General features: G+C 39.1%; 1 protein-coding gene across 2 annotated transcripts in view; it reads right to left on the bottom strand.

Moving 5' to 3' along the window:
• Positions 1 to 12,594, bottom strand: part of TTC21A (tetratricopeptide repeat domain 21A) — a 118,862-nt gene that overhangs the window by 35,401 nt on the left and 70,867 nt on the right. For both annotated transcript variants that reach the window (XM_073630011.1, XM_073630012.1), the window contains exons 15-18: positions 8,541 to 8,756; positions 7,130 to 7,368; positions 6,776 to 6,848; positions 1,880 to 1,990 (exon numbers count right to left, since the gene is read on the bottom strand). In XM_073630011.1, coding sequence (XP_073486112.1) covers positions 1,880 to 1,990; positions 6,776 to 6,848; positions 7,130 to 7,368; positions 8,541 to 8,756 — 639 coding nt within the window. The remainder of the gene's footprint in view (positions 1 to 1,879; positions 1,991 to 6,775; positions 6,849 to 7,129; positions 7,369 to 8,540; positions 8,757 to 12,594) is intronic.

The raw sequence follows: 12,594 nt of genomic DNA, 5'->3' as shown, positions 1-12,594 counted from the left end.
AATCACACTCCATGAAAATATCACAGGTGAATGGAGAACAGCAGGCTGGAGGCAGAGGTCTACACTCTGATAATAGCAGACTGCACTGGTGGTAGAACGGAGGTATTACTTGCATGACATACATCTTTTAATATACAAACCTTCATAACTATTGAAAGTACACTTTGATAAACTACTATTTTGTTTTAGTGCCCTATGAATTTAAACAACTGTGATTTAAAATAAAATATCTTGTATAGTGTAAACCAACAACAAACTCCAGCAACCCTCTGCCAACACTGCGATCTCCCATATACAAGACATAACATGTTTTTAATAAACGGCAACATTTCTTCCTCATAAATATGGCCATTGGTATTGCAGGTTACACAGCCCATTATTAATATACTCAGGGATACAGAAACGTATTGTTATATCATACAGGTACAGTCCCCATGTTTCTTAGAGACTTCATATTTATTTTTTGTGGCCACAACACATGGCTGGATGACCCTGGCACATTGTCACACTCCATATTTCCAAAGTTTTTCTGAAAATTATAATTGCTAGTATTATAAAACACTAGGTAAGCCATGTAACACTAAGGCCCCATGAACACTAGGCGCTTGCCCAGTTCTTCTAAAACTAGCAGGAGAAAAGCAGAGTCAAAAACACTTTTATACCAATATAATGCTGCGCTATCCAAATGTAATCATACGGTAACCAGACTAAATCATAATATTACTCGTTGCAGTTAAATAGTGGTGGTGAGATATTCTATTCCTATATAAAAAATCTAGTAGTAGTAATAGTTTTTATAGGAATAGAATATCTCACCACCACTATTCAATTGCAACCAGTAATATTATGAGTTAATATGGTTACCGTATGATTACATTTGGATAGCGCAGCATTATATTGGTATAAAACTTTTTGGCACAAGTATATGGGACGTGATCAATGCTAGAAGCTGTCCTTTAATCATCTCTAATTAACATTTTGATTTTCACATGGTAGCTCGCAAGATTTTGTTTGTTTTTTAGAGTCAAAAACACACTTGAAGCCACGTTTTTGCAAATGCATTTAGGTACACCAAGTGCTTGGGCATTCGATTATTTCATTGGCTAGAATATTCATTTATATTGAATGAAGTGCTAAACGAGCTTAGGGCTTAAGCATGTTCAGGTGCGTTGGGCATTTTTTTTTTTGCAGCCAAACGCTCCTCTCCTGAATGTGTTGGCCCTAAGGTTTTATTTTCTGGCTCTAAAACGCCCCTGCATCTAAATGCCTGTAAACAGCAATGTGTGCATTGACAGATAGGCTAAATCCCCTTACGCACGGACAGAATGTCGGGAGACATTTGCCAGTTAAAAAAAAAAAAAATTCTGGCACTGTGTATGTCGGGCTGTCCAACAGGAGGCGGCCCTTCGGGCAGCTTCTGTCGGACGAGCATGCTGGAAAACCAGCATCCGACCGACTCCCGATCAGCGCTCTCAGCCAATGGCAGAGAGTGCTGATCGGAGTGTTCTTGTGGGAGGCGTCCCCCTGTTAGAACACAACAGCTCAGCGGGAAAGATCAGTCAGTTTTTTTTTCGCTGGGTTGCACAGAAAAAACTGTTTGTGTGTACCCGGCTTAACACAGAGGAGCATTTAGAGGCAGAAAAAAAGTCAACGTCCTAAAAGAGGCGTTTTTGATGCCTAGTGTGCATGAGGCCTTGTACTTAATACTTAAATAAACATCACTATTCCTCATTAGTTGTTCAGTTAATGGGAAAACGTTGCAGTAAAGACTATTCATAATTTTGTCTCAGCTGATCAAAAAGTAAGCAAGCAATACATGCTGATATCCTGAATGTGCTGATGGCATAAAAATACAGAATTAATGAAAATCTACTACAACCTTTTTATACTGATGGGTTCTCATGAGCGACAGTCCAACCCTGCTTGTGAGTGTTGCATCCTTTGGCTTCTTTCTTTGTGCTTGATCATAGACCTCTAAGGCTTTTTCTGGCTAATACAAGAAGAACACAATAATTCCTTTAAGAAACCAAAAATAAGAAAAAGTATTCTTTTAATATAATCTTTAAAGTAAACCTTTCCTAATAGAAATATAGAGCTGCCATTGCAAACTTAAAAATGCTAATTGCTTGGCTGTTATGGGGATCCACTGGCTTCCCTACTTTCCAGGTTATTAGCTAGGAATAAGTATACCAATCAGGAAAGTCCTTATATTCATACTTGTTCTGGGTCATTAATTCAAAGTATTGAAGCAAGAGGATCAGATTGACAGCCACTTAAAGTGGAACTTTACTCATAACAACGTGATAAAAATAATGTTCTTTACCAAGGAACATACATTCCACATTAATAATTATGCTACCAAAATTAGTGTGTGCTGTAAATTGCCTTTTTGCTGAAGCCCAGAGCCCCTGAGCAGCAGTAAATCTTTAGTCTGTCCGCAGATCGGCCTCTACAAATTCGGCATAGTGCCTAAAAATAGAGAGCAATTGAGCTTCTGCAGAGCAGGGTGAGACATTGGTGTTGATTTACTAAAGGCACATCCACTTTGCACTACAAGTGTACTGCAAGCTGTAGATCTGAGGGGAAGATCTGAAATGAGGGGAATCTCTGCTGATTTTTATCATCCAATCATGTGCAACCAAAAATGCTGTTTTTTATTTTCCTTGCATGTCCCCCTCAGATCTACAGCAACTACACTTGCAAGTGCACTTGTAAATAACCCCTATTGTATTACTGGTTTTAAAAAGTATAGGCACTTATTTTTAATATTTTACATAGATATTCCTGTAATAGTGGCCAGCCTGAAGTGATCTAGCTGGACTTAATTTTCTGACTAAAATCCCACTTTAACTAACTTTTGTCAGTCTCCATATTTCTCTCAGGAAAGGTCTCCTATGTACAATCAGTAGTAGATCTTTTTAACTCACATTTTCTTGGTGTTATGATCTAATCCTTGCCAAAGCATGTTTTCTTGGTCTCCGATAGAGTGATGGAGGTTTATAATTCTGTAATCTTTTTATTTCTGTCTGTGATCACATGGAGGTCATTTTCCCTACTTTCCTGTTTGACCACCAGGACAAGCAGTAAGGGCCAGTTCACACCACATGCAGTTCAGTGCGTATTTTCTGCATAAAAAATGCATGGAAAGGAGGTTATATGGTTTTCAATGGCATAGTTCACACCAGTGCTTGCAGTTCCAGTGTGTCCAGTTCCAGAAAAAGTGAATTTTTCCTGCAGTGGACTGTACTGGAACGCATCAAAAACACACCGAAATGCACAAAAAATGCACTGGAACACATGTCCTTATTTGGGGTTAAAAAAAAGGGCGGGGGGGGGGGAGATTGGACTGGACTGCACCAAAAACTAACTGAAACGCATCAAACATGCATCAAAGACGTCCATGCAGAAAAGCATCTGGAACGCATCCGGACTGAGTTTCTATGGTGTGAACTTGCCCTAAAGGGAATATGTCTGTGAAGGTTATTTATCCAGGTGAAGGTATATCTTGTAGCAGTTAGTGCCTTTCACCAGGACCTGTAATGCTGAAGACATTTGGTAGATTATCTAAATCACTTCTTAAAGTGAGTGTACCCCTTAAAATGTTTTTGCTTTAGAATAGCAAACATGTTATACTTACCTGGTCTGTGTAATAGTTTTGCACAGAGCAACCCCAATCCTCCTGGTCTTGGGTCCCCCTGATAGCGTTCTAAACTCCTCCCCCCTGCTAAGTGCTCCCCTAGCTAGCCGCTTGCTATATGGGCACTCATGTAGGTTCGCTCCATTGACATACAGAGTGGGGCTCGGTCCCAGCCCCTGCTCCCTTCTCACTGGCTGTGATTGACAGCACTGGGACCCAATGGCTGCCACTGCTGTCTCTAAGCCAACAAGGAGGGAGAGACCTAGGAGAGCCTCTGCTCTCATGCACATCACTGGATTGAGATCAGGGCTCAAGTATAAGGAGGGGAGATTCTGGGAGGATTCTGCATCACAGAAAGGTTTTTACTTTAATGCAGAGAGAGCATTAAGGTAAAAATCCTTAAGACTTTACAACCACTTTAGGTTCTAATGAATATCAGGAAAATGCCCTAGCATTTATATCCCCATAGGTAGCACCTTGATCCAATCTCATGGAAACTATAAAAAGTAGATGTCCAAGGACAGGATGTTGGGATGTGTAAAAATTATGGAACCACCCTGTGCTAGTTGCACAATCCCATTCTTTGTGTCAGAAAGGATTCATAGGTGTTAATCCTTCGATTTACATGGCGGAGAGTGTGAATTGTTGTCAAACAATAGGGTAGAGGTGATAAAACTGTATTATATGTGGGAACCAGTGTTGAAGTCCAAAGGATAGAAGTGCTGGGGTATTTTCTTGACACACATTAGAATTGAAGAAGTGGCTTGAATAAGCTTACAAAACATTTTCAACAAGTCCAGTGGAATGTGGCCAACTTCTACTTTACAACAGTGAAGACAATCTCTTTAGCCATCTTTGAGTCATGGACAGCAAAAAGAGCACTTATGATGTGTAGAGTTGAGTGAAATTTTCATCAGGATCCCCTGAAGTCACATGACCGTGCCGATACGCTTTGGGAACAAAATTCCACCAAAAGTGACGTCAGCGTATGAGCTCACCGCTCGTGGTGCACTGATTTTAACATGTATAGAGATGTGAATACTTTAGCTGTTCTTTAACAATAAAATATTGGATAAAAATACTACACTATCTGGAATCCCCCCTTATTCTTCCTTTATATTTTATATATACTCACTGGGAGAGAAATACCATTGCCAACACTGGCCCCAAAGAAGCAGATATATGCCATTACACTGAGAGCGTGTTATCAGGATAAAAGAAGCCAGCACTACGAACGCTACTGATCTCCATTATTATATATATATATATATATATATGCTGTTACCTTACAGCCATAAGGTAAGAGGCCAGCTTACACTGAAGTGTGTTGCACAGAAGAGGGCAAGTCCCTTTGCATGTTGCATTTATTTGCACAATCTATTTGCACAAAAGAGGACAAATCACTTTATATGTTATACCTGCACTTAGTTGGAGAGGGAACCCAGCACCTGATTTTTTCACTGCATAAGACTGTTATTCATTTATTTACGTTGCATAATTTATCACGTGTACACTGCTACCTTTAGCACTTCATTGACTTTTCTCACTGGACATCTTTTAATATATATATTGTCTGGTTAGCATTCAGTAATTTTGTTTTTTTTTGGTTTGAATATTTACTTTAATAACAGCGTAGCACCATCCATTATATATTTTATTACAAGGTTCACCCCTTGTAAAGGCAATAAAGTTGAATGAAAAAAAATGTGTGTAATAAATAAATAAATGGAAAGAAAAAAAATGTAAAGCACCCCCATCACCCAATGTTCATGTGCAAATGCAAACACGTATGTAGGTCTTGCACGCATATATAAATAGTGATTACAGCACACATGCAAGGTATGGCCACAAACTTCAGGTGGAAGCAATAATTCTAGTATCAGAGCTCATGTTTAACGCTAAAATGGTAACCTGTACAGGCTTTTAAAGTGTCTCCTATGGATTTTAGGTATCGTAGTTTGTTGCCATTTCACAGGCATGCACGATTTTAAATTTTGACATGTTTGGGATCTATTTGATAAAACATCACATCTTATTTTTTACCAAAATATTGGGTATTATATTATGTTTGTGTGCCCAAACATTCATAAAGTGTATTCTTTCCTGAACATTTGCATTTGATAAATGGCTGTGCAAATATTCACCAGGGCCTTTCCTTTCAGAACATATATAATGCTTCAGGGTTCTAAGTGATTTTCTAGCATTAAAAAATGCAGATTTTAACATGTACCCTGTATGTGAGAAATGTCAAAACTGACCTGGATGGCAAGCGGTTAAAGTGGTTGTAAACCCACTTAGTAAAAATCACGTAATCCCCTGGCTTTCATAATACTAAGTGTCCTATATATGTGCCTCATTAAAAAAAAGCCATTCTATACCTTATTTAATAGCACCACTCGGCGCTCACGTGACTGGCTGGCTCTCCTCTCTCCCGATCTGACAGGTACAGCAGGAGAGGCCGAGATTCCCCCGCTGACGTCAGTCGGGAGGAGGAGAGAGCCGGCCGGTCATGTGAGCGCCGCTATTAAATAAGGTATAGAACGGCTTTTTTCTAATAAAGCTCATATATAGGACACTTATGGAAGCCAGGGGATTGCTTGATTTTTACTTTTTTATTATAGCAGCAGGAGGGGCCGGCCCTGACACAGAGCTGACAGGCAGGGAGGGGGGAGGAGTACAGAGGGAGACAGAGGAGAGCTGCAGATAGCAGTGGATGACGGAGGCACGTAAACTGTACACGTGTCAGGGCTCAGCAGGCATGATATACTGTGGTCAGTTTTTAGAGGGGAGGGTATAGCCAGGCAGGATCAGCCAGGTATTTCAGGTGTTACAGGGGGCCAAATTACACAGCACAAGCACTGTGCTGTATAGCATGCTTTAAAGGATCAGGAACCATTTGTTTTGTTTTTTTAGGTTAACAAACAATTAAAAGCAGCAAACATCTAAACACACAGTGTAAATACTAAGGGCCAAAAACCCCTTACTACACCCTCACCACCTCCTTTTACAGGTGTCATCTTCATGGTGATGGGTCAAGGAAAACGCATGATTAGACCATTATTGTCAATGATGGAAAACAAACTAGACTGATAGCACAGCGCAATGCAATAGAGTCCTGGAGGATTTGGCAGAAGATACCTCCTGAATGTTCATGTAGGCATCTCCCAGAAGAAGACTTGTCTGTGGGTCAGGCAGCTTCTCACTCAGCTCTCTGTGCAAAGAAATGAACAATTTTGTTTATACAATGGTTACCACATAAATAATTTAGAAAGTGGAAAGTGTGTTGTCCTCAGCAACCATTAGAAGTCAGATGTAATTGTAGTAAAGAAAAAAAAACACATTGTGGGCAACAAAGATACGTATTTCAGATGGAACATTAAATGGTCACATGACTTCTGATTCACCACAATAGAAAATATGTTTATTTTAGAAAAAATGTTCAAGTGCTAAGGTTTTTCAGATTTTTTAAAGATTCTGTTACTAGAAACATACCTGTAGCAAGCAATGTATAATTTTTTATCCTTTCGATTTTTCAGATAAATTTCTGCCATCTTTTGCTTGACCTCAATGTAGTATGGCTGGTTTGGTGTGATATCTCCCAGCATTATCAGCGCTGATTCGACATCGCCTTTACCGAGGGACATGTCCGCATTAGCTATAATGATTCTAATCTCTTCTGGGGTCCCGTGAAAAGCATTGACTGCATCTTGTATTATCTTTGTAGCTTCATGCTAAAACATCACAAGAATGCATAGATGAGAAAAATGTCATTGTAAATGTACAGTAAATGCTAGCCAGTGTTAATTTCGTCAACGAAAAAAAAATTTCTCAGTGTTTCCAGTGTTGAAAACTAAACCAAAACTGCCCCATATTTTCATCAATTGACAAAAACTATGCTGAAAATAAATTCCCATTTTTGTCAGCGAACGAAAATGGTACAAAAATATGAGGGAGGGACGTTTACCCACGTGACTTTCCAGTTTTCTCTGAGCACTGCCTGTAAAGCCCATGAGTTTTTCTCCTCCCAGCAAGCAAGGTAGTGAGCTTAGTGTGCTTATGGTGTGGCTTGCTTAGCACTGTGCAGCATTACAGGCCTCCTCTGAGATTACCATCCAGAGCACTATGCAGCATTACAGGCCTCCTCCGACCACCATCCAGAGCACTATGCAGCATTACAGGCCTCCTCCGACCACCATCCAGAGCACTATGCAGCATTATAGGCCTCCTCAGACCACCGTCCAGAGCACTGTGCAGCATTATAGGCCTACTCAGATGACCGACTACAGCACTGTGCAGCATTGCAGGCCTACTCAGACCATTGTCTGGTTTTATTGAGAGTCTGATAGAGATCTGGGTGGGGACAGACTGCCAAGTCCATGGATTGCAGTTTAACGTTTTCTTTTCAGGTCTTGATCAAGGCAGCTGGTCCTAGTTCTCAGAGAGAGAGTGTGTGTCTCCATGTGAGGAGGCAACTAGGAGCATGGCTACTTATCCCTGATTTTGAATACAAAGTATTTGCGTTTGTAGGGACATTTACTACAAAACCAAGGACTGGTCAGACTACAGACACAGTAAGGCTCAGGAGAGCAGAAGTTTATTTTTGTTTGATTGATGGCAAGATGCTTTTTTCTTCTGTTTGGGAATATCATGTGGATTAAACATGATGTTTTCCTAAAGAAAACGGTGAGTTTGCCCCTGCATTGAGTCTGATCCCTACACAGGCCACCTCAGACCACCGTTCAGAGCATTGTACAGCATTACAGGCCTCCTTGGACCACCATCAAGAGCACTGTGTGCATTAAAGGCCTACTCAGATGACCAGATTACACAAAGTTCTTTCAATATCATTTACTCGTACAATGACTTGTAGTGTAACCATATAATGCCTCAGCTCTTACTTTACCTGCTCTCCATTTAAACGCAAATGTTTGGCCAGTTCCAGGTATATGGATACTCGGTCACTTATACTAAGGCTTCCTGTTTTATCTCTTCCAGCCACTCCACTTTTCATCTCAGGGAGGCTCATAGCCATTCGTAGCATCTGTATAGCTTCTGCTCGGTTCTCTGTCTTCTCCAGAACCTTAGCCTTGATTAAATAATAAAGAGGATGTTCTCGCACCTACATCATGAAAAAAGTAAACATGATTATTAAGATGTATATGATAATGATCATAATGGATTTGAGATATTATTTATAAAGCACATAAAGAAACACAGTACATACTGAAATAGGGGAAAATCTGGGAATGATGTGTAACACTTAACAACAAGTATCCCAAGCAGTGTCTCCACTTTTAGGGCTCATTCACACTAACGATTGAGGGGGTGGTAACCCCCCCAGTTGAGCAGCATTTTTACGGCCCACTCCCCCTTTAGCTAGGTATACACATGCTGTAGTCATGCTACATTGCCTCATAGTTCTGGCGGGATTTATACTCCCTGTCAAGTGAATAAGTGAATGGGGCATTAGTGCAGTATTCAAGGGGTTAAAGAAAGTGGTAAGGAGGTGATACAACACCTCCTCAAAACCTGTCAAATGATCCTTCAAGCATGATCAAAGCACATGTGAATGAACTCTTCTGATGTTATGTATTCCTCTGTAAAATCAAATATTTACCAAGTTGCCCGTGGTGTGTGTCAGTGTACCCAAGTACTCTTTTGACTTAGTGTATATTTTTTTCATCAGATTTTATTTTAGGAAAAATTTAGTGTAAATAAAAATTTGTAGACATGTGCACTGTCAAAATTTTTTTTTTATCGTTTTAGGTTCATTCATTTTTTTTGCTTTTTTAGAAAATTCGGAAATTTGAAAATTCACAAATTCGAAAATTCGGAAAAACGAAAATTCAGATTTTCACATTTCCGAATTTTCAGATTTCCGAATTTCTGAATTTTCGAATTCTGGATGTTCGGAAATTCAAAAATCTGAAAAAAAAGAAAGAAAATCAGTAAAATTCGAAATAATAACTAACTATTAAATTATAGGTATTGGAATTTCCTTTCAAATTTGGCTGTTCGGCATTCGTTATTTCAGATAGTTGGTAACTTAGGATAAATTCGTATTCGTTACGTTTACTAACAGCCAAATTTGAAAGGAAATTCCAATACCTATAATTTAATATTTATTATTAGTTGGTTATTTTTTCAGATTTTCGGGTTTTCGAATTTTCATTCTTTTGAATTTTCAGATTTTCATTCTTATTCTTGGATTTTCAAATTTCCAAATTTTTTAATTTTAAAATTTACGAAATTTCGAATTTCCGAATTTCTGAAATTCCGAATTTCAAATGTTCGAATTTCCGAAATTACCAATGTCCGAAATTACGAATTTCCGAATTTTGGAAATTCAGAAATTCGAATTTTCAAATTTCCAAAATTACGAATTTCTGAATTACGGAAATTCAGAAATTCAGTATTTTGAAAATTCAGAAATTCACAAATTCAGAAATTCGTAATTTCGGAAATTTCAGAAATTGAAAAATTTTGAAATTTCGGAATTAACAAATTTGTCAAAATTCGTTAAAAAACAAATTCGGAACTAAACGAATTGCACATGTCTAACAATTTGCCACGCAGGGCAACAAGAAAGATGGGATGAAAGACAAATACAGGGAGGCAGGAGGCGGAGCCTAGCAGAGCAGACATGCATTGTTAGAGCTCCACACCGCTGAGGAGAGAAGAGAAGGACAAAGCGGAGCCTGCAGGCTCAAAAGGTATCCATTTGAACCTTTTTGCCCCAGGGAACAAACTGTGAAAGTTTGGGCAGGAAATATGGTACTGGGAGGAAACCGTGGCAGAAATAAAAATCACCTCACAAAGAGCTCACAGGCACTCACTGCAGCTGAAGCAGCTCCAGTCACCTCACAAGATGCAGCATCAGGGCGCTCTCACAGACAGAAAATGTCACAGCAAGACTCTCCATTTGAGTCAGGTACAGAACAAATCCTCTCACAAACTTCTCCACAAGCCTCCTCAATATCCCCAGTAATATTATTACAATTTGAAAAGATGCTTCATAAGGCTTTAAAACAAACCTCAGACCAAATAACAAAAAGCCTAACCAAAGAAATAAGAGAGCTGGGAAACCGCACCGCAGCCTTAGAAATAAAAATGGATGAAATTGAAATTACAACCCAAGAAAATATAACAGAATTGGAACAATTAAAAAAAGAGAATTTAATACTTCAAACTAAGCTCGAAGATTACGAAAATAGAGCCAGACGTTCAAACTTGCGCATAAGGGGAATACCTGAAACTGTGACAGACCTGCAATCTACTATTACTGCTCTATTACAAGAACTAAAGCCAGATATACCTATTGAACGTTTAGAACTGGACAGAGTACACAGAGCCCTCACAGCCAAAAAGAAAGATGGACCCCCACGTGATATAATCACAAAATTTCATTATTACAGAACGAAAGAACAAATACTAATTGCTGCAAGAGAAAAAAAGGAACTTAATTTTCAAGGACACAATTATCAAATTTTTGCTGACCTATCCCAACTTACTATTACTAAAAGACGATCCATGAAACCCCAACTAATGGAACTGCAATGCCACAACATTATGTATCAATGGGGCTTCCCCTTTTCAGTCAGATTTAACTACCAAGGTACAATTTACAGAAGCAGATCAGCAGATGAACTACAACAAACCCTTTTAAAATTAAATCTGACAGAACCCACAAGCAGCAACACTCCCACACGCAGAAGAATGGCGTCATCTTCACCTTCAGGCAGCACCCAGAAAATTTCAGAACAAAATGGGAATCATCATTCTCACAAAAGAGGCCGTTATGCCACATCATCCATGGACCAAGAAGATTCAATGGACTGACATCCTAATTCCTGATATCTCTTCATTTATTATACTAATGCCGCGTACACACGGTCGGACTTTTCGTCTACAAAAGTCCAACGGACGCTGACGGACTAAAGCTGGCTGGTAATCCGATCGTGTGTGGGCTTCTCCGGACTTTCAACGGACTTTTTTAGCCTCAAATCCGACGGACTTTAGATTTGAAGCATGCTTCAAATCTTTACGTCGTAAGTACGACGGACCCCGAAGTCCGCTCGTCTGTATGCTAGTCCGACGGACAAAAAAACGACGCATGCTCATAAGCAAAAACTAAACGGAAGCACTCGGTCTAGTAAAACTAGTGTTCGTATTGTAGGTAGCACATTCATCACGCTGCAAAATCTGTGATCGTTGAATGCAGCGCATTTTATTTCTTCTTTACGAAGGCTCTATAAAGAACGAAGGTGTTTTGCTGTTCATAATCAGAGTTCTCCAAACTGATTTCTGGATTCTTTTTCTCTTTGATCTCATGAATGATATAGTATGCATTTTAAAAACAATGTTTCCATACTAATAATACTTTTTCCCCTTTTTTTTTTTTAGGTTTGTAAAGTTACCACAAAGAACCCATTATTCTGTTTTTTTTTTTTTATAGTGATTATTTTTTAGTTTTTAGATAAAGTTAACCCAAAGCACCGTTTTTGGTTACGTAAATTTTTGGATTTTCAAGACTTACCACTTGAACATTATTAACATTAGTAATGTATTTTTGGTGTGTTTTTTTTCTAACTCAATGAGATTGTTGTCCCTTGTTAATTTAACATTGTGTGTAAAATCAATGATTTCAAAGAAAAAACATAAAAAGTCTTTTGCTAAACTCAAAAAATGATCCATTTATTCATGGTCAAAATAAAATAAAGAGGAAGTCAACGCTGGAAAAAGTCGGTGTACCAGAAAATTGGGATCTTGCGGAGTCCATATAAGAGGGAGCACAATCTGGTCCAAGAATCCCAGAGATCAACAGCACCAGCAGATGATCTAGATGTCCCCAGACTGTGGTCCTACAACAGCCTGCGTCTTCTGTCAGACCAGACTGAACCCAGGTCATCATTTTCTTCTCTTCCCTGCAGCCTTTCCTCCACGCTGCCCTGCAGCCT

Source organism: Aquarana catesbeiana, linkage group LG05 (assembly GCF_042186555.1).
Source record: "Aquarana catesbeiana isolate 2022-GZ linkage group LG05, ASM4218655v1, whole genome shotgun sequence".
Classification (NCBI taxonomy): domain Eukaryota; kingdom Metazoa; phylum Chordata; class Amphibia; order Anura; family Ranidae; genus Aquarana; species Aquarana catesbeiana.
This window is presented reverse-complemented; position numbering and strand designations above follow the sequence as displayed.